Here is a 20,875-nt window from a genome sequence, read left to right as displayed (position 1 = left end):
TGGGCTTTTGTGTGCAGTATATATGAGATAGTCAAGATTTCCGCCCCCCGTTTGTAGTATCTAGTTGAACCAGACTATCCTTTTCCACTATTCTGCCATCTTTGTCATAAATCGAGTATGTATATATTTTCTAATCTGTTTCTGAAGTATCTTTTCTGTTCCATTGGTCTATCCTTGCACCATTAATGCATAACCCTTGATATTTGGTTATTTATGTCCTTTAAGGTTGTTATTCTCTAAGATTGTCTTGGCTTTTCTTGGTTCTTTGTATTTCCATATAAAATTTAAATCAAGCTTTTGCAAAATGTACAAACTATAGACAACATTTTCTGAATGCAATGAAATTAAAAATTAGTAACAAAATTAGCACATAAAAGCACCCTTGCCACCCCCAAATTTAAAACTTACTTGTTAAATAGTTCTTGTGTTAAAAAAAAAGTCAGTACTTTCATTACTAAAGCAAGAGAGGATGAAAGTAGATGAATTTAGAGTCTAATTCAAGATGGTAGAAAAATAGTAAATAAACCTAAAGAAAATAGAAAAGAATTCATTCAACAGATATTCGAGAGCTTGTATGCCAGAGATTGTTTGGACATTGCCCTCATGGGGCTTATACTCAGTTAAGCAACATTTTACAAGCATAAGATATGTTTCTCTAGTGTGGAGAGTGGACATCAACTTGATTAGGGGTTCAGTTCAGTGTAGAAAATAGCATACTAGGGGAACCATTGGGGAGGCTTTTCTAAGTATAACATGAAAGTTGGAAGCTATAAAGAAAAGACTGACCATTTAAATTACATAAAAAATTAAAAATTATACCCAGAAAACATTACCATAAACAAAATCAGACTGTACAGATGTCAGGATTGTGCAGTTCCCGTCATGTAGCAAGGTCTAATTTCCCTAATTTTTAAAGAGATTTTCCATACCAATAAGACAAAGATCCAATGGAAAACTGGCCATAGGATATTGAGAGTTCACAGAGAAATAGCAACAGATGGCTTTGAAACATGAGAAATGCCCAGCTTTACTCATAATAAGAGGATGCAAAGAAAGCTACAGAGATGCCTTTTGTTTTTTTCAGTCCAGAGATTGCAAATATTAATGCTTGATAACCTGCCGTAGTAGTGGGAAGGTGAGGAAACAGGTAAATTTGTGCTTTCCTGGAAGGAGAGTTAATTTGGTGTAACCTCTATGAAGACAGTTTGCAGATGTTTCTCAAAATTTCAAATACACATACCTAAATATCAGGGAAATGTTTAAATTATGGTTGCAGTTATTTGGTGAGATCATCTAAAGCCTTAAAAATGAAGAAGGAGACAAGAAAACTAATGACACTAAGGGCTAGGGTGGGAGGGAGGTTTTTTTGCTATATGTCTTTTGATATCTTCTTAATTTTTATTCTTTATGAATGTATTACTTTAAAAATGCAAAAAATTAAGAGCAGTTACATAGAAGAGAATCTGTAATGGGGTTGCGGTAACTCCAGCTAACTTACCCTTCCTTTAGGGTTTTAACCAAGAAGATTTGGAAGAAGAAAAAAGTGAAACGCAGGTAAAAGAAGCAGAAGATTCAGATTCTGATGATAACATAAAGAGAGGAAAACAGTAAGTTTGTTTTATTTTTTAAAAAAGGACTTTATTAAAGAGAACTTTAAAAATGAAGGTAGAGACTAACGAACTTTGTTTTTCTTATTTTGGTTCCTGATTAAGTGTAGGAAAGAATCTTCCATTTTTGTTCTCCCATCTACTTCTCTGTATACAGTGCTGTCCAAAAATTATTTGCTGTTGTTATTTTTCTGTCATTTGCCCTGTGCTCAGCTGTCTTAATTTGTGGGGCTATATGGTTGCCAGGCTTTTAATTTATATCTCACCAAGTAAGTTCTTCTGAAAAATAGCCTAATAAAAACTTTTTTTTTGAGAGAGAGAGAAAGCTGATTTGGGGGTCCCAGGGGGGATGTTTTAGATACAAAATATTCCTTGATTGTATTTCACATAGTTTTGTTGAGATGGTTGGAATCTATGTTCAGAAGAATCTAGTGTCATGAGAGGTGACAAACATAGAATGATTTGTTAGTTACTGTTTATAAAGATGATGCTTTAATTCCTAGTGACATGCAAGAATTAAGCTGAATGAGTTTGGCAGTACCTTTGGAAATTAAATTATAAACCATATCATTTTATTTATATGATAGAGGCAGAGAGCATATTAGCTCCTCGTTAAGTGTAAAGATTCAGATGAAAGCTACAAAGTCTTTTTGAGGCTCTTAGCAGATTTGTAGATCTCCATCTTTATCTCAGTCACATTATGTTTTGAGAGTTATACTTCTTATCACTAAAAAACAGCGGGTTTTTTTCCCCTACTTATTCTGTATAAGACAAAAATATTCAGATAATTGAAAACCACTCTTTCCCCCTGCAGAAAGGCAATGCAACTAAAACTGAACCATGGAGTGGCAGGCAAAACTTGAAATTTGAAATGTTCTTTTTCAGGCTAACACATGTAAGCATGAACATAGTGTATGAAGGTGTAGGGCTATTAGTATTTAATGTGTAACCGTTGGGAAGTTGAGCATAAAATTTATGATCACTTGTTCTTTTAAAAGCAATTTTTAAAGTACTTGCACTTTAAAAGAAAGTAGCACTTCACTGAGTTAGAATTAAGAAAGTTGGTGGTTCTTAACTGTCATAAAAGAAAACGTATATTTAAAAGGGAATTTATATTTCACTTAATTTTGGGTTACTGCTTAGCATGGACTTTCTGTCGGACTTTGAGATGATGTTGCAGCGGAAAAAGAGCATGAGTGGCAAGCGCAGGCGTAACCGTGATGGTGGTACTTTTATTAGTGATGCCGACGACGTTGTGAGCGCCATGATTGTCAAGATGAATGAAGCTGCTGAGGTGAGATAGGTCACTTCTAGCTTCATCTTTCTTTCTCCCACATAATTGATTATGTGGCCTTTTTTGTTTTGTTTGTTTGCGAGGCATGTGGGATCTTAGTTCCCAGACCAGGGATCGTACCTGCGTCCCCTGCATTGGAAGCATGGAGTCTTAACTGCTCGACTGCCAGGGAAGTCCCTGTTTTGTTTTGTTGTTTTCGCCATGCAGCTTATGAGATCTTAGTTCCCCTACCAGCGATTGATCCCAGACCCTTGGCAGGGAATGTGCAGAATCTTAACTATTGGACCACCAGGGAATTCCGGCCATTTTTTTTTTACACTTAATCCTTGCTTAAACTACATTAAAAATACTTTGTTTTTGTTTTTTTTTATAATAAGCATTTACTGTTCTAAATTTTAAGCATGGAAATAATTTTATTTTATTTATTTATTTTTTTTCGGTACGAGGGCCTCTCACTGTTGTGGCGTCTCCCGTCGCGGAGCACAGGCTCCGGACGCGGAGGCTTAGCAGCCATGGCTCACGGGCTCAGCCGCTCCGCGGCATGTGGGATCTTCCCGGACCAGAGCACGAACCCGTGTCCCCTGCATCGGCAGGCGGACTCTCAACCACTGCGCCACCAGGGAAGCCCCAATAATTTTAATTTTTAAGTAGTGTGTTTTAGGAAAAAAGTGAAAAGACTAAGTATTAAGTAAAATGGGCCTTTTTAGCTGAATTGGTTTGCTGGTTTTATGGGGGAGTGATCTTGTTCTCAGGTTCTGCTAGTTTACCACAAAGTGATGTTTCTTCACATACAAAAAATTATAAACTCATATTTATTATGTTATAAACCTGTGTCATTCTTTTGTCTCTAATCAAATGATTGCATTTAACTCACTGCATTTAAAAATTCTGCTCAAATTGTAAAAATTGCCCAAGTATTATGTTTAAAAACAAGTCCTGCTCTTTTAGAGGCACTTGCTGAAGTATTTATAATCCAATGACGTGTGTCTAGGATTTGTTGCAAAATTATTCAAGGGTGAAGGGAAAAGTAGCTAGAGAGATAGCTAAATAAGACTGGCCATGTGTGTTTAATTGTTGAAATGTACATGACAGGAGTGTATTATTTTGTTTTGTATGTCTGTAGAGTTTAAAATTTTCTATAATTAAAAAAGTAGGTGGAATTCCCTGGTCACCCAGTGGTTAGGACTCTGCGCTCTCATTGCCGAGGGCCCGAGTTCGATCCCTGGTTGGGGAACTAAGATCCCATAAGCTGTGTGGCCTGGCAAAAAAAAAAAAAAACTAGGGAAAAAATACCCAAGCAAATACTAAAACTCTTCTTTAATAACATATTCTTTTATCTTTCTTACAGGCCCCATAGCTGCAAAATTATTCTTGATGATAAACCAAATTTTTCCATGTATAATTTGTACCTTGAATGAACTCTGAAAACTTGATAGTTATGCCAATATTTTAAATTAAAATTGTTCCTCTCTATTTGTAGTTGTTAAAACTAGTTATTCTAATAGTTTTGTGGGTTTTGGCTCTGCAGAAAGTCTATTCTTTATGTAATTATTCTTTCTTGTAGGAAAAACTGTAGTGTCTCAGAGAAATTGCTGCTTTATTATATTTAAAGTTTAGAATTATAGTGGTTATAATTCACTATTAACAATTGCCCTTTTTTCCTTTTTTTTTTTTCAATCTTTTTCTTCCTGGATAGGAAGACAGACAGTTGAATAATCAAAAAAAGCCAGCACTGAAAAAATTAACATTATTACCTACTGTGGTCATGCACCTTAAGAAGTAAGTATTCTGTTTCCTTGGAAAAGTGTTTCCATTTATTTATTTATTTATTTATTTATTTATTTATTGACTACATTGGGTCTTCGTTGCTGCACGCGGGCTTTCTCTAGTTGCAGCGAGCAGGGGCTGCTCTTCATTGCGGTGTGCTTGCTTCTCATTGCCGTGACTTCTCTTGTTGCGGAGCATGGGCTGTAGGTGCGCAGGCTTTAGTAGTTGTGGCTCGCGTGCTCTAGAGCCCAGGCTCAGTAGTTGTGGCGCATGGGCTTAGCTGCTCCACGGCATGTGGGATCTTCCTGGACCAGGGATCAAACCCGTGTCCCCTACACTGGCAGGCGGATTCTTAACCACTGTGCCACCATGGAAGTCCGAAAAAGTGTTCCCTTTTAATGGAATGATATTCAAGCTATGCATTAGTATTCTAGAGAGATTAAAGAATGATTGCCTTCTGTCAACCTACAGAAAAATAATAATGAATAGAATTTCCTAGATTATTACTTCATCGCAAATTTTTCTTACACTTTGATGCATGATGCAAACAGAACAAATAGCAAACTGATATTAATGAAAGAAAAACTTGGAAACCACTTATTTTGTTCTTTATAGACTGTTTAGAGTCTGGTAAAATTGCATCTTTTTTCCCAATGTGATTGAGAACAGAGCAAAAATGCTGGGAGACTACTTGAAGCACATATTGAATAAGACTCATGTGTCCTGTTATATCATGAATTATGTCACTGGTCCTTCTGCAGGTTCTTTTCATTGCTTTGCTCACGTTCCTGAGCAACTTTGATTTCTCCTTGAACTCAGCAGTAGCCTTCTTTTGATGGCTAAAGAAGTACATTAGTACACCAATGAGCCAGCCATGTGGTCTAGGACTTTCTACTAGAAGATTGCTACCTCCATCCCAACGGAAAAAATTATCTGTGCCAGATTTCATATATATAATGTCATGTTCCCTGTTACCATAAGTGATTCTAGTACATAAAATGGAATTTGAATAGTATCAGTATTCATTGGGATTTTTTTTCTGCTAGGAGAATGGTATTCTCCCTGGTGTCCTGCAAGAATAGCACAATTCTGGGTTCTGTCTTGCTTGAAACAGTTTGAGGATCACTATTCTCATAGATAAAACATTTTTTTTTCTTAGCTGTAATAATTAAAACTCATTATTCTTACAGTCTGTACCATTCATATCAGCATTACCTTTTGCAATTTGGTGGGTTTTTTTCCTTTAACACATCATCTTTACCTATCAAGTCTGTTTGTTTCTTGAAAATAGGAACTAAATTTCATATTGGCTGTTGAAGTCTATGAATAGGTGCTCAGTAAATAATGTATATGAGTCAGTTTTTAAAAGCAGTTTTTGGAAACATCACTAAATCTGTAAGAAAATCCAAAGGAAGCTACAATAGAATCAACATTCATAGACTTGACTTTTTTTTTTTTAATTCTTCCTCTTATTACAGGCAGGACCTTAAAGAAACATTTATTGACAGTGGTGTGATGTCTGCCATCAAAGAATGGCTCTCCCCTCTACCAGATAGGAGTTTGCCGGCACTAAAGATTCGAGAAGAGCTGTTGAAGATTCTGCAAGAGGTCAGAGGCAGATAATCTGACTTGTTTGCTCTTCATTAGTTATCTACTGTTGTTTGTATTATCGTAACCTCTGTATTTTGCCATATATTTGTATATTCTCTCTGCCACAGCCTATCAGAAGAGGAGTTTTATTAGGTGTGTTTATTAGGAACATACCAAATAAAATGAGCATAAAAGGAAGGCCTTTGGGCTTCCCTGGTGGCGCAGTGGTTGAGAGTCCGCCTGCCAATGCAGGGGACACGGGTTTGTGCCCCGGTCCGGGAAGATCCCACATGCCGCGGAGCGGCTGGGCCCGTGAGCCATGGCCGCTGAGCCTGGGCATCCAGAGCCTGTGCTCCGCAACGGGAGAGGCCACAACAGTGAGAGGCCCGTGTACCACAAGAAAAAAAAAAAGGAAGGCCTTTTAAAACTTCATGTGACTGTGGTATTGAAGGAATAAAGATCTTGGAGTAGCTCTGGTTTATCTGAGAAGAGTAGTATAGTAGTGGACATGTTGTAAGGAGGCACTTGAAGTAGAAGGAGCATCAGCTTCAGCTTCAGATAAGCATGCATTTGAATCTTGATCTGGGCCACCTTTATGTGGCTGAGACACCTTGGGCAAGCTACTTAACTTCTGAAGGAATTCCCGAGGAACCTGCTACGTGCCAGGTGTTTTTTAAATATATAGGTTCATTTATTCCTCACAACAAACCTGCAAGGTAGGTGTATTATCTCCATTTTACAGATGAGGAAATTAAGACTCAGAGAAGTTAAATGTCTTGTCCAAGGTCACATAGCTAGCAGATGGCTGTGGTTGGGTTCAGACTTAGGTCTGTTTGGTTCAGAGGCCTGAGAGGACCCTTGATTTATTGAGCTGCTCACCTCTGAGGATGCTTAGTTCACACTTTCTCACACTTAAGTTTTACTTCAACTCAGTGGTAGTACTGAACTCTCAACTACTGATGTAAACACAAAGTGTCTTTGTGTTCAGTGTCCATAGATCCTTGAAAATATAACTTTTTTGTTATTTGTTCTATTGTGAATGAACCAGGTCTTGCAGGCCCACTAGAGTAGATTGGCAGGACTCCCAGCTTCAGAATGATTAATATGTATGTCTGTGTTTATGTTCCCCAGCTACCTAGTGTGAGCCAGGAGACCCTGAAGCATAGTGGGATTGGACGAGCAGTGATGTATCTTTATAAACACCCCAAGGAATCAAGGTCCAACAAGGACATGGCAGGGAAATTAATCAGTATGTACATTTTACTTTTTGTTTGGTGTGTTTATGTATATACAGAGACATGTATATATAAAAGCTAACTATATTTTTACTGATTTTCATTTAAAATGAGTCAATGAAATGGAGTAGGAAAATTTTTTGATACCTTCTTATAGGTACTAAGCTTTTTTCCCTTAGACTTAAAATGCTTCTCAGTATATTTAAGTATGCTATCCAGTATATAACAAGTAAAATGATGCATTTTCTAATCATGGATCAGGAGCATGTAGAGAGAGAGGGATTAGAATGTCGGCCCTGGAGTCGGTCATACCTGGGTTCAAATCCTAGATTTACCACCTACCTTACTGCATATCCTTGGGCTAGTGATTTAAGCTCTAAGCCTTGGTTTCCTCCTCTGTGAAACAGAGAATTATGTGTTTAGTTTGGGTTGTCTTAAAGAATAAGTGAGAAGGTGTATGTAAAGCATGGTGCCTAGAATACAGTAAGTCTTCAAGAAATGTTAGCCACTGCTGCTATTGTTGTTATTTTTATAATGGTCTCCAAGGCCTTTGTGTTATTACTTAATGATAACAGCAAAATCCAGAGGAATCTAACTGAAGTTCATTTACTCAGTTGCCATATTGTTTATGAACACCACATGCGTCTTCATCCTCCTCCTTAACTCTTCCTGTGCTTTGTGTTGGAAAGAAATTTTTAAACTTCAACACTAATTTGAAATAGTAACTACTTTTGTATCTGAATACAGTAGTTATTTTTCTGTTGAATGTTTAAGACTATCAAAAGCCTTTCGAGAAATTTAATTTTTTTTATAAACTAGAGAAGTATTATATCTTCGATCTTATTAATAATCTGTAGTTTATTGCCTATTAAACAATAAGCATTTGATGCAGTGGTTCTCGACGTTCTTTTTGCCCTAGGCAAGAGAGAAGCAAACTGTTCCCACTGGTACCTGTCATGTACTACAGGTGATTCTGAATCCAGGGTTGGGGACAGCGGTCAGTTTTTAAAGAGATATAGACTCCCCTGAGACTCCTTGCGTCCTTCTTAGTTTGACAACACCTGTGTTCTGTCTGTAAAGGTCCTTTCTTACTTTGGTACAATGCAGTGATAAGAACAAAGACATCAGCTGGCACCTAAGACTTTTACTGGCTAAACAGTGCGCATGTAGTACTTTTTGTGTGATCACCTTGGCAGCTTTCTTAGACTTAATGAAGTACAGACCCTACATCTGCACTATCAAAATGTAATTTTTAAAGATTTAGACCATTTTGACAAGTAATAAGGGAGTTGTTTTTGGTTAGAGTAAGAAAGTAGAGGAATTTCAAGATTTTCTGTTTTCAGTATTTGTAAATGATGTGACCAACAAGGGGTTAATATCCAAAATATACAAACAGCTCATGCAATTCAATATCAAAAAAAAAAACCATTAAAAAAATGGGCAGAGGACCTAAATAGACATTTCTCCAAAGAAGATATTCAGACGGCCAACAGGCTCATGAAAAGATGCTCAACATTGCTAATTATGAGAGAAATGAAAATCAAAACCACAGTGAGGTATCACCTCACACCAGTCAGAATGGCCATCATCAATAAGTCTGCAACTAATAAATGCTGGAGAGGGTGTGGAGAAAAGGGAACCCTCCTACACTATTGGTGGGAATGTAAATTGGTGCAGCCACTATGGAAAACAATATGGAATTTCCTTAAAAAACTAAAAGTGGAACTTTCATACTATCCAGCAATTCCACTCCTGGATATATATCCAGAAAAAAAATGAAAACTCTAATTCAAAAAGGTACATGTATCCCAATGTTCATAGCAGCATTATTTATGATAGCCAAGACATGGAAGCAATCCAAATGCCCATCAACAGACAGTTGGCTTAATAAGATGTGGTACATATATACAATGGAATACTACTGAGCCATAAAAAAGAATGAAATATTGCCATTTGCAGCAACATGGTTGGACCTAGAGAATATTGTGCTTAGTGAAATATATATTCCACATATAAGTGATATCATATAGTACTTGTCAGACAAAGACAAGTACTATATGATATCACTTATATGTGGAATCTAGAAAATAATACAAATGAATCTGTATACAAAACAGAAACAGACATACAGACATAGAAAACAAACTTACGGTTATCAAAGGGGAGAGAGAAGCGGGGAGGAACAAATTAGGAGTATGGGATTAGCAGATACAAAATATTATACGTGAAATAGATAAGCAATAAAGATACACTATATAGCACAGGGGATAATAACCTATAATGGAAAAAGCATCTGCCAAAAAAAGAATCACGGGCTTCCCTGGTGGCGCAGTGGTTGAGAGTCCACCTGCCGATGCAGGGGACACGGGTTCGTGCCCCGGTCCGGGAAGATCCCACATGCCGTGGAGCGGCTGGGCCCGTGAGCCGTGGCCGCTGAGCCTGCGCGTCCGGAGCCTGTGCTCCGCAACAGGAGAGGCCACAACAGTGAGAGGCCTGCGTACCGCAAAAAAAAAAAAAAAAAAAAAAATCACTATGCTGTACACCTGAAACTAAATATTGTAAATCAGCCATACTTCAATTTAAAAAAAAAACAAAAGATTTTCTGTTTTCAAGAGACTAAATTTAGAAATTAAACTGTCTTTATGAAATAACACAGCTAGTTGATGACCTTCAAAGTGAGTTAGATGTTACTTTCTTTAAGCCTCTGTGGTGATTACAGGTTTAAGTGATCTTTTTATGTTGAATTTTCTGAATCAACTGGAGCTAGTTGTGATGCTGGTATCATGCTGTGTTTATTCTACAGATGGTCCTGAAATAATGTTATCTTTAAGGAAAGAATGTTCTTAATGCCTAGAATATGACTTTACACTAGGGTATGATTATTTCAAAGAATGGTAGTAGAAATGCTACTTTATGGGCTAAATAATTAATTTTTCTCTGTTGTAGATGAATGGTCTCGGCCTATATTTGGTCTTACCTCAAACTACAAAGGAATGACAAGAGAAGAAAGGGAGCAGAGAGACCTAGAACAGATGCCTCAACGGCGAAGAATGAACAGGTAGGAGGGAACAGGTATGAGTAAGTGTAGTAAACGTTATTGTTGCGATAACTCAGGGCGGGGGTTGGTAATTAAGATCATTAAGAAACCTACAAGATGGTAGGATTTTGTCTTTCCTCTGCTTGATATGTCTTGTAGTTCATGATACTTTTTAGTTTAAATGTGGTAGTGTACAGTGACGCTCCACACCCGCTCCCCTCCCAGGCTTTTCTGGTTGGATCTGGCCTCTGCCACCGTTCTGGAGGTTGCTTAGGTTGTTTCAGCCTCTTGCAGAAAAAACTTTCTCAGTCCCATTTCCAGATCCTTAAGAGAAAAAAAAAATTTCGATTTGTATCAATAAACTGGATGTAGTTGCATCCAAGATGGCAGGGTCATTACAGGTGAGTGAAACCTGGTGTGCAAATGATCATTAAAATAAGTAGTACTTTTATAATACAATATTAGGAATTATTTTCCCTGATCCAGTGTAAAGGACCTAATGGTGGTCTAAGTTTGAGATTTCATTTTGCTCTTTTTTCCTTAGTTATAAGGTCCTGACATTTCCTAATAACTCATCAATTACTTTTTTCCCAGCACTGGTGGTCAGACACCCCGAAGAGATTTGGAAAAGGTGCTGACAGGCGAGGAAAAGTAAGAGTTTTGTATTGATTTTCAATGTAGACTGTATTGGGAATGTTCTGCTTGCTGCTTTGTTTTAAGAAATATAGCAAATGAAATGATGCTCTGTTCACATTAGCAGGGGATGATTCCTAGTGTAGTATTTATTGAATATTCACATTCTGTGGGTACCCTGGAGGTTACAAGAATATTGAGAAATAGTTCATTCAGTAAAGATTTTGTTGCTGCTTGCTATGTGCTGGACTCTCTGGTAAACTCTGAAAATACAGAATCAAACTAAAAGTAGTCCATTCTCTCAGAAAGTCTTTAGAGGGATTGTAGGCAAAGGGGAGAGCTTAAGCAAAGATGTGGGGTAAGCACGCAAGGCCTGTTTTAGGGATGGCAAATAGTCGGGCAGTAGTATGGTGCCTGAGGTGGTGGAAGATAAGGTTGGAAATGCAGTTGTTGACCAAATTCTGAAGTGCTTTAAGTCAAATGAGGAATTCTCACTTCTCTTTGTGGTTTCCTAGAAAGTTTTTGAGCATGGACGTGAAGTCGTCAGCTTGATTTGGAATGCTTCTGCTGGTAGCACGATGTAGGATGGGTTGCAGGGCAGAGGAACTGAAGGCAGTGATACAGCTAAACTGAGGCTGTAACGGAGAAGCAGAAGGATGAGGAGCCCTCGCAGGTGTGCAACTGCCAGGAGTCTGGCTGGGTGGGCGAGAAGTTGGCTAGAGTTGAAGATACCACCCAGAATTTTAAACTTAAGCAACTGAGATGATGGTATTACCCTTCACTAGAGTGGAGAGGAGGAGTAGACGTGAAAACATAGATGATGTCTGTTTTGAGCATATTAAATGTAAGGTGACTGAGATAGTCCTATAATTATCCTGTGCTTAGAACTGGAATTTGGGCTAGAGACATAGATTTGATAGTTACCTCCGTAGAAAAGATTGTTGACTCAAGAGAGTACAGAGTGGGCTTCCCTGGTGGCGCAGTGGTTGAGAGTCCGCCTGCCGATGCAGGGGACGCAGGTTCGTGCCCCGGTCCGGGAAGATCCCACATGCCGCGGAGCGGCTGGGCCTGTGAGCCATGGCTGCTGAGCCTGCGCGTCTGGAGCCTGTGCTCCGCAACAGGAGAGGCCACAGCAGTGAGAGGCCCGCGTACCGCAAAAAAAAAAAAAAGAGAGTATAGAGTAAGAAATAAACTGAACCCTTTGAAAAGGGGTGTAGCCAGTGAAGGCCACCGAGCAGATGTGGTCCTACACGTTGGAGGAGAACCCAGAGGAGAATGAGGCCACGCTGGAGGGGGCCATGGGGGTAGGCTTCATGGGGGTTTGTGCAATGAGGGCTGGCAATCAGGCAGCACCCAGATCGCAAAAGGAGAACGAGAAATGAGCTAGAGGGAGCAAGTGTCGTTTGCTCGTGGACAGGTGTGCTGACAGTGGCTTCAGGGGAAAAATAAGAGTTGTGGGAGATTTTCTAGTCAGTTAATGTATATGAAAGTTACAGAAGCTTGATACTAAGAATGGAGTAAACCATACAAGGGAATAGAAGCAATTTCAGAATTTTTTAGCCTTCTCTTCCTCTTCTTCCCCCACCCCCCGCAAATACCCACCCTCCGTTTACCACTGAGGTGGTTAGTTACCTGAAGGTTGAATGATTCGAATTCCCAGACATCAAATAGGCTTTACTTTTGAAGAATGATAGTCTTAGGTTAGTCTAGCACGATAGTTCTCAAATTTGCACATAAAAGTTACTGTATGTGATGCCATCCAGTGCTGGCAAGGTTGCAGAGAAACTAGATCACTCATTCATTGCTGCGGGGTGAAATGGTACAACTGCCCTGGAAAATAGTTCGGCAGTTTCTTGTAAGGTTGGACATGCAACCACCGTACAACCCAGCACTTGCACAAGATTCTTAGGCATTTATCCCCGAGAAATGAAAACTTATGTTTGTGCAAAAACCTGTCCATTCGTAGTACAGCTTTATTCGTAATAGTCCACAACTGGAAACAACCCAGATGTCCTTCAGCAAGTGAATGGTTCAACAGACCATGGTATATTCATACCATAGAGTACTGCTCAGCAATTAAATGGAACAAAATATTGATAGCTGTGACAACTTGGTTGGATCCTCAAGGGCATTATGTTGAGTGGATAAAGCCAGTTTCTAAACGTTACATGGTGTATTATTCCATTTATATGACATTCTTCAAATGCCACCATTACAGAAATTAGTAGATTCATGGTCACCAGGGGCTGGGGACTGGGCAAATGGAGTAGGGAGGTGGACATGTCTACTAAAGGGCAATAGGAGGGATCCTGTGGTGGATACACGAACTTACACACATGATAAAATTGCATAGAACTAAGTACACACACACACAGATAAATGAGTGCACGTAAAACTGGGGAAATGTAAATAAAAGTTGATGGATTATAGCAACATCAATATCCTGGTTGTAATATTGTACTATAGTTTTTGCATGTTGTTACCTTTGGGAGAGACACTGGATCTCTCTGCATTAATTCTTGCAACTGCATGTGAATCTATAATTATCTCGAACTTTTTTAAAAACAAGAAACAGACCAAAAAATTACTGTATGAGTTGCATATGCAAAACCATGTAAACTGCTTTATGGGCATACTCAGTCTGGGGGGTCATTTTGACTCCCTGGTTTTTCACCTCACAAGTGAACACGTGAGTGACTATTAGCCCAGAGAAATTGAGATTCAGAGTCCTGATGGAGGAACCAGCCTTAGAAAGGAGAGATGCGATTATATCTGAAGCTGAGGAGAGGTGAAAAGGAGTCCTGAAAATGCAGAGGAAATTGGCTTTGAGGGGGAAGTTGAGCCTTTGGTACAGCAGTGTGAGTGATGATGAGGCCATCTAAGACAGACAGCAGGATGCTGGAGCGGGTGACTTCGGGAGGGCAGAGGAGGTTTGACACAGATATGCAGCCGAATGGGATGGACCCGGGTGTGGTCGGCTACATAAGCAGCATGCTCTTCTTCCTATTCTCAGGGCTCTTAGACCTGGAGATCCTGGATTCTGTGCCCGGGCAAGGGTCCCCATGCCCTCGAACAAGGACTATGTTGTCAGGCCCAAGTGGAATGTGGAAATGGAGTCGTCCAGGGTAAGCAAGCAGGGGGACAGCAAGGTGGATCTGAAATGCAGATTACTGTTCATCTTTTACTTCGTGTTCAATAACCCTTAACAGCTCTTAAGGTTTATCTGATTTGACGAGAGCTATTTTCTGGTCACTTATCTAGCCAGATCACTTATTGCTGATGAGGTTTACTTCAGACTTAAAGAAACATTATCAAGTTGGGAAGTTTCCTCTTATTAATCCCTTTATTTCAACTGAATCTTGAAGCCTAGAGTGTTTTGGTACAGTCGTTTTTTTTTTAAGAACCCTGAGAAACAAAACTCACCTGCTTCTGCAACCTACCCCTCCCTTTCTATTCAGCTGTTTTAAGTAATTCTGTTGTGAAGTGTTTATTAGGGTAGACACTTCTGCCATCACTGTAAATACTATTCGGTGATCCTTATTGCTTCTCAGTAATCTTTTTTTATTCTCCGTTCAAACTACTCTTTCTAGCCTGGTATTCTTAAAAAGGGCCTAAGCCGATTGGAAAAGCATAAGAGGCGATTTGCAGAACAGAAACGACTCAGCAAAGTGCACCGTGCTGTCAAGTTCAGCATTGAAGGCAACAGGATGCCCCTGTAGGCCTGGCCCTACCAGAGCGTGTCCGGGAGGTATCCCCAAGGAAGCATGCTCTGTGCATGGGCTTGAGTTGTCAGCAGCTAGAGTGAAAACAGTGTGTGTGTGCTTTCTTAACCAGAAAAGGCCAGGACCACTTTTAGTTCATGAAATAATGACCCTAACAGGCACTTAGTGACATTCTAGTCCTCTTGAATACTGAGAAATTGATACGGGATTCCCTTCCTAGAGACTAATAGATAATTACCTCACGGCTAGGCATTTTGGTCTTTCTGACTGGTACCCTTTTTATTAAAAAGGTTTTTGTTAGGGCCTGGAATCCGAGTGGTCTCCCTTACAGGCATGTGATTGGTTAGTAACGTCTTGGTGAAAGGGAGGTGGCTTCTTTTCCTGTTGTCAGTGGCTCAGTAACTGCATTTGAGGGCTCACTGCATAAAGCCTGACACTGAATATTTAGGAGATAAATTTAATTAATACATATTCAGTTCATGGTCGGAAATGAAGACGACTTGGAAACATTCATAAAGCCAGACTCACTGACCTGCTGTGCTCGGAGGTTAACGGTGGCGCCTCTGCGGCAGTGCCCTCCTGAGCATCTGTCTGAGTGTGTTGCCTTCCTTTTGTGACTCCTCCGCCACCCCTGCTTTGGCAGCTGTTTCCACAGACACACTCACCTGCCTGCCGTTTCACTTTGTTGTTAAGCTACTATCAAAACAAAGCATACAGTCTTACTTAATGAGAATAAATAAAGGGTAGAAGAGCACTGGTTCAGTGCTAAGAATTTCTTCACCTCTACTTCCTTCCCTTTTTTCTTCCCACCCCCCCTTTTTTAGGCCACACCTCAGGGCTTGCGGGATCTCAGTTCCCTGACCAGGGATTGAACCCCGGGCCACGGCAGTGAAAAACATGAAATCCTAACCACTAGGGAAGTCCCCTTCCTCCCTTTTTTCTTCTTTCCATTTCCATGTCCCTTGATATCCCTCCTTCCCCCCCACCACCCCTGTTTGTCTTTACCTTTACTTTTCTCACTGTCTCTTCCATCCTTTTATTCCTCTCTTTCGTAATACATTTTCTACCCCAGCACACTATTTTGAGAATCAAGAACTATAATAGGGCAGTGAAAAACGTAATAAAAAATCCCTAGTGGCCAGTCTTCTTTGGAAGGGCGTGTGCCTGTCTGCTGGTGTTGCTGGTTCTGATCCCACCCTCCCTGTAGGTGATGGGGAGGTGGGCAGAGGTGGCCCAGCCTGTTGCTAGAGCAAGAGGTGGCCAGCGTGATGAGAGGGGAATTTAAGCAGAGTTCTTCTCCTTCATCCCCAACACTCCCCAGATCAAAACGGTCGGGTATTTATCTTGGCCTGTGTCTGGCTTACAGAGCTCTGTCAAAAAAAGAAAAATAATAATAAGGCATGTTTTGGGGGCTGGTAGTCCCATGTTACATTTCAGTAAATTGTCCTTAAACCACCTGACACTGTTTTCCTGTTCAAGAAGTTTCCTTACATATGCACTCAAGGCTTTCACATTGCACAGACACTAATGAGTGTTACTAGAAAACATGTTTCCCAAGAAGAAAATTGGAGTGAGTAAATGGCTTTCAAGTGAAACCCTTTTTGTTTTAAATGTAATTTTTATTTTTGAAATTACGAGAGTAAATATACTAGAGAATAAACCCCACTCCCCAAGTCCTGCTCTTCCTCTGTGTAAGTCACCACTGTTAACAATTTTGATGTGTTACATGTATTTTCAGTAATGCTTTAAACTTAGTTTTTTCTGCTTACAATTGTAGAAAATTTTGAGATTATAAAGAGAAAAATCACTCACCACTCAAAAGCAATTTGATAAAATTTTTGCCTTGTTTTCTATTGATACTTTAATATAATTAAAATTATATTGTATAGAATTTTGATCACTTTTCATTAAACCGCCTTATAGAGTTATCATTTGTAATGGCTGCATAATAGTCTATCATGTGAATATATAATTTGTTTATTCATTCCTCTATGGTTTCTGATTTTTCGCTTCTAAATAATGCAGTAACTTGTGCTACATTGTATGTTTATATGCTAATTTTTTCCATGGAATGCTTTTAAAATAACATTAAAATGGCACAAGCAGTGCATGTTTTTATATAAACTTTTAAATACGAAAAGCACAAATAAAATTAATGTCACTTGTAATCCCCCGCACCTTAATATTAACATTTTGGGTTGTTTCTTTCCAGTCCTTTATATATGTGTACATAAACATTATTACTGGTTTGGAGAGGGTTTTGTTGGAGGTGGTGGTGTTTTTTTGTTTTTGTTTTTTAACTTTTAATCAAAATTGTGATCATACTCATTTATACCTTGTTGGGTTTGTGTTTTACTAAACATGGTAATAATTCATTTGAGTTAACATCCTTCAGTGACTTAATATTGTGTTGTAATATGATTGTACCATATTTTTTTAAGCAAACCCATCTTGCTAATCTTTTAGGCTACTTTTGGTTTTTCACTGATAAAGCAGTGCAGCATACAGCTTTACTGTCCTAAGGAAGTGGTGTAGGGTTGACAAATCAAGAGAGAAGTCATTGAATTTGATAGGCTAGATACTCAGTTCTGTGTGTTTTCAGGCTTGGGGTAACCAGGCATCTGCCAGATACAAGTCATACAAGCTGTAACTAGGAGTAGATCAGCGCAGCCTGGGCATGTCCCAGTTGCTGAGGCTGGAGGGTCAAATTATTAGAGAAGGTCCTGGGAGTGGACAAGGAGAAGTCCAGGCTGAGGGGTAGAGCTGCTGGGAGTTGGCAGAGATCTGAGCAGCTAAGGCTTCCGTTGTGGACTGATTGCAGCTACTAAAAATCAGGGCACATTGTCTAAAAGGAAGTCAGATGTTTGGGACTGTCTAGAAATCTGGGGTATTGCATGCATAGGGTGATAGTCGCATAACTTTCTCATCTGATAATGAATTTTTATGCTCCCTTAGAGTACTAGTGCCCAGGATTAAAATTGATATAAAATAATATTTGGAATTGGATGTATGTAGAAAATCTAGGATGGATGATCAATGCAGCTCTTGTTCAAGAATGACTTAGAGGTCTTTGCTTATAACTGAGGTGGAAGACGAGTCGAGAGGTGAGATAAGGCTTGGGGGAGGTCTCCCCAACTCAAAAGAACTTCACCACACTGGTACCGACCCTAGAGTGTCTCCTAGTCTCCACCTTATTTTAGCATTCTTTGAATTGAGCTTCACAGGTGATTCAGTAGTAAACATCTGGGGAGAAGAATTAGAAAATCCCATCTTTTTTAACCACTCGACAGTCGTAAAGATTGGAATTGTTAGATTACTGTAGCCAGCAAGAAGAGTTTGCCCTGATCTGACATAAATGGCAGGCCTTTTCAACATTTCTAAAAGGTGTCAATTTCTTGGAGACCACACCTTTTCAAGACACAGTCTTTTCAAAGTAGAAGAGAAATTACCTAACAAGCAAACCTTTAAACATAAAGGGCAAGCAGAAAGAGATGCAAGAAGTATAAGCCCCTTGGTTCAAGAGAATTAATTTACTTTTCTTTTTGTGTCAAACTAATTGATTGCAAAGTAGTAGTAATAGCAATAATAGCTACTTTTGTTTTGAGCGCCGATTCTGTGCTAGCCTCTGTGCTTGTATTTGTTATTATTATCTTATTCACTTCTCCCAGCAGTCCTGGAAGTAGTTCACACAAGGGGCATCATTTGTACAGGGTTACAGAACCCTGACTAGTTTCTAATCGGAAACTAGAGTTCCAGCAAGCACCTAGCGGTTCTAAACTCATTCATTATGCTTCAGGCTTTTTCTCGATGACTTTCCTTGCCTTAGAAGATCATTATTTTTTATGCCAGCACTGTTTGAAGGTGTATGTGTCAAGCGGTCACCTCCACATTTGGTCTTTGAAAGGGAGAAGCATACAGTCAAAATGTAACCTGATGGAATTAGGGGGATCGTAGTTTCAGTTTTAACCCCCCTTTCTCTCTTCTAGCAAATTTCCGTGGACTAGAGGCAAAATTTGAAAGTAAGGCACAGATAAGAACAAAATTATTCTCCATTGAGAGAGTTTAATATGCTTTTCAAACACTGCTGTGTATACTTGCTCTGTTCCTGAGGTCACCAAAGCTTATTCTGGTTATTCCAGAGCTGGGAGCTCTTCTGTCTGCTGACTTTCAGATAAAAGAAGACGAAAGACAAAACTAAGTGTATGTGTTTCAATAATTTGCTCTTTAATTTTTACCCCACTCTTAGTTTCAGGGGACCTCCAAGAAGGGTATCAGTCGACTGGATAAACAGATGAGAAAGTTCACAGACATCAGGAAAAAAAGCAGATCTGCACACGCAGTAAAAATCAGCATCGAGGGCAATAAAATGCCCTTGTGACTGCCTGGGAGGTTCCCTATCTCTGCTCTTAAGAAATGCGCAATGGACTCTTTGGAGAAAGATGATATTTTAAAAACTTTTTTAGTGTACCTGTAAATGATTCAGCTTGTATCAAATGTTGTCATAGGACTTGCATTTCTCTCAGTTTTATTTAAAACCATTTGTTGTGCACTTTGTACAGAAGAATACTAGTCCTACTTCTATCAACTTTACACAATAAAATTCCATTCTGGTTTTGGGGGGCTGTCTCTTCATTGTCTTCGAGGATGCATTCTCCATGGGAGTGAAAATTAGTTCTTGGTGAGTGCAGAAAAATTTTAGGTATTACAGTGGTTTGTGGCCCTTCAGAGTGTAGACTGCCTAACTGTGGTGTGGTTTGTCTGGTCGTTACCCTTGGTTCCCGACCATGAGCTCCTACAACCCTTGGGATTCCTGGGTGCTAGGGACGTCTTTGTGATGGGAATGAGGTGAGTCATGGTAGACCCCTGGAGAGCTTTAGGTGGGGGCCGGTCACCAGAAAGGGCCTACCACGTAATTAGAGGGTCGGGACTTTGGGCAGGCCTCATGGGCTGGGGGCTGGGGGGTACTGGAGATTGACGTAGTCATGTTGCCCAGTGATGTAATCAGTCGTGTCCAAATAGTGAAGCCCAGGTAAAGACTCTGGACACTGAGGCTCTGATTGGTGAACACACTAATGTGCTGAAATGGTGATGGGCCTTGATTCCACAAAGAAAGGGTGCAGAAGATCCGTGTTTCCTCCCAGACCTCACCTCACCCTGTGTGTGTCTTCATTTGGCTGGTACTCCTCGTTTGAATCCTTTACAATAAAACTAATTTTAAGCACAGTGCTTTCCTGAGTTCTGAGTCATTTTAGCAAATTCTTGAATGTGAGGGGATTGTGGGATCCCCCAAATTAGTCAGAACTAGTAACTAGTCAGTCAGAAGTGGGGATGGACTCCACTTGCAGCCATCATCTCCAGTGCAGGCAGCTCACGGAGGACTGAGCCCTTACACCTGTGCAGTCCAGCGATGACTTCAGGTGGTCAGTGTCAGAACTGAATTGCAGTATCCTACTGGGGTTGAAACAAAATGCTGACAAAATCATTTCTTAGTATTTCTCGTTAGGGAAATTTTTAATTATTTGATTTAAATTAAATTTGTTTTCTCCTTGGGGGGGTCCTACAATCTGAAGAAAAAGATTGAGAAATACTGTCTCAGAGGAAACATGGACATAATTAAAAATCACTGTAATTGCTGATAAGCAGCCGGGCCGTTGGGATAGAGAATAATATTGCTTATGGCTATATTGTTCTATTTTTGTGATACTTTAAAGTCATTTTATTAGTCTCTGCAGACTTATTTATGAGAAGTCTCTTGTTAGTCTAGATGACTAAATCCAAGAGTAAGTAATTGATTTTAATTATAGAAATCTTATGATACAAACTGGAGAAGGGTTATCTGGCAATATTGATTTTCAAAAACACGTGAGAATCTTACTGGCGATAAAGCCTTGGAACAACCAAAAAAATCAGGAAGTTTGTGCCCTTTACTCATAAAAAAAATGAGGATCTCTTTACCCTTACTTTCAACAAATTTAAAAGCACAAATGTGA

The 20,875-nt window shown here is 39.5% G+C and overlaps 1 protein-coding gene across 5 annotated transcripts in view; it reads left to right on the top strand.

The window, feature by feature from the left end:
- The window catches only part of IWS1 (interacts with SUPT6H, CTD assembly factor 1), a 44,113-nt gene extending 24,614 nt beyond the window's left edge, over positions 1–19,499 (top strand). For 3 of the 5 annotated variants that reach the window (XM_060153072.1, XM_060153074.1, XM_060153071.1), the window contains exons 6-14: positions 1,510–1,607; positions 2,751–2,901; positions 4,598–4,680; positions 6,147–6,276; positions 7,390–7,507; positions 10,440–10,551; positions 11,125–11,181; positions 14,177–14,288; positions 19,132–19,499. In XM_060153072.1, the coding sequence (XP_060009055.1) occupies positions 1,510–1,607; positions 2,751–2,901; positions 4,598–4,680; positions 6,147–6,276; positions 7,390–7,507; positions 10,440–10,551; positions 11,125–11,181; positions 14,177–14,288; positions 19,132–19,263 (993 nt within the window). In that variant the 3' untranslated portion in view covers positions 19,264–19,499. Of the gene's footprint in view, positions 1–1,509; positions 1,608–2,750; positions 2,902–4,597; positions 4,681–6,146; positions 6,277–7,389; positions 7,508–10,439; positions 10,552–11,124; positions 11,182–14,176; positions 14,289–14,753; positions 14,912–19,131 lie in introns of all 5 variants that reach the window. The other 2 variants (XM_060153075.1, XM_060153073.1) reach the window with 1 other exon arrangement.
- Positions 19,500–20,875: the final 1,376 nt, after the last annotated feature.

This window comes from Lagenorhynchus albirostris, chromosome 6 (genome assembly GCF_949774975.1).
Source record: "Lagenorhynchus albirostris chromosome 6, mLagAlb1.1, whole genome shotgun sequence".
Lineage (NCBI taxonomy): Eukaryota > Metazoa > Chordata > Mammalia > Artiodactyla > Delphinidae > Lagenorhynchus > Lagenorhynchus albirostris.
The sequence above is the reverse complement of the archived record's forward strand: the minus strand, read 5'-3'. Positions and strand labels throughout refer to the sequence as shown.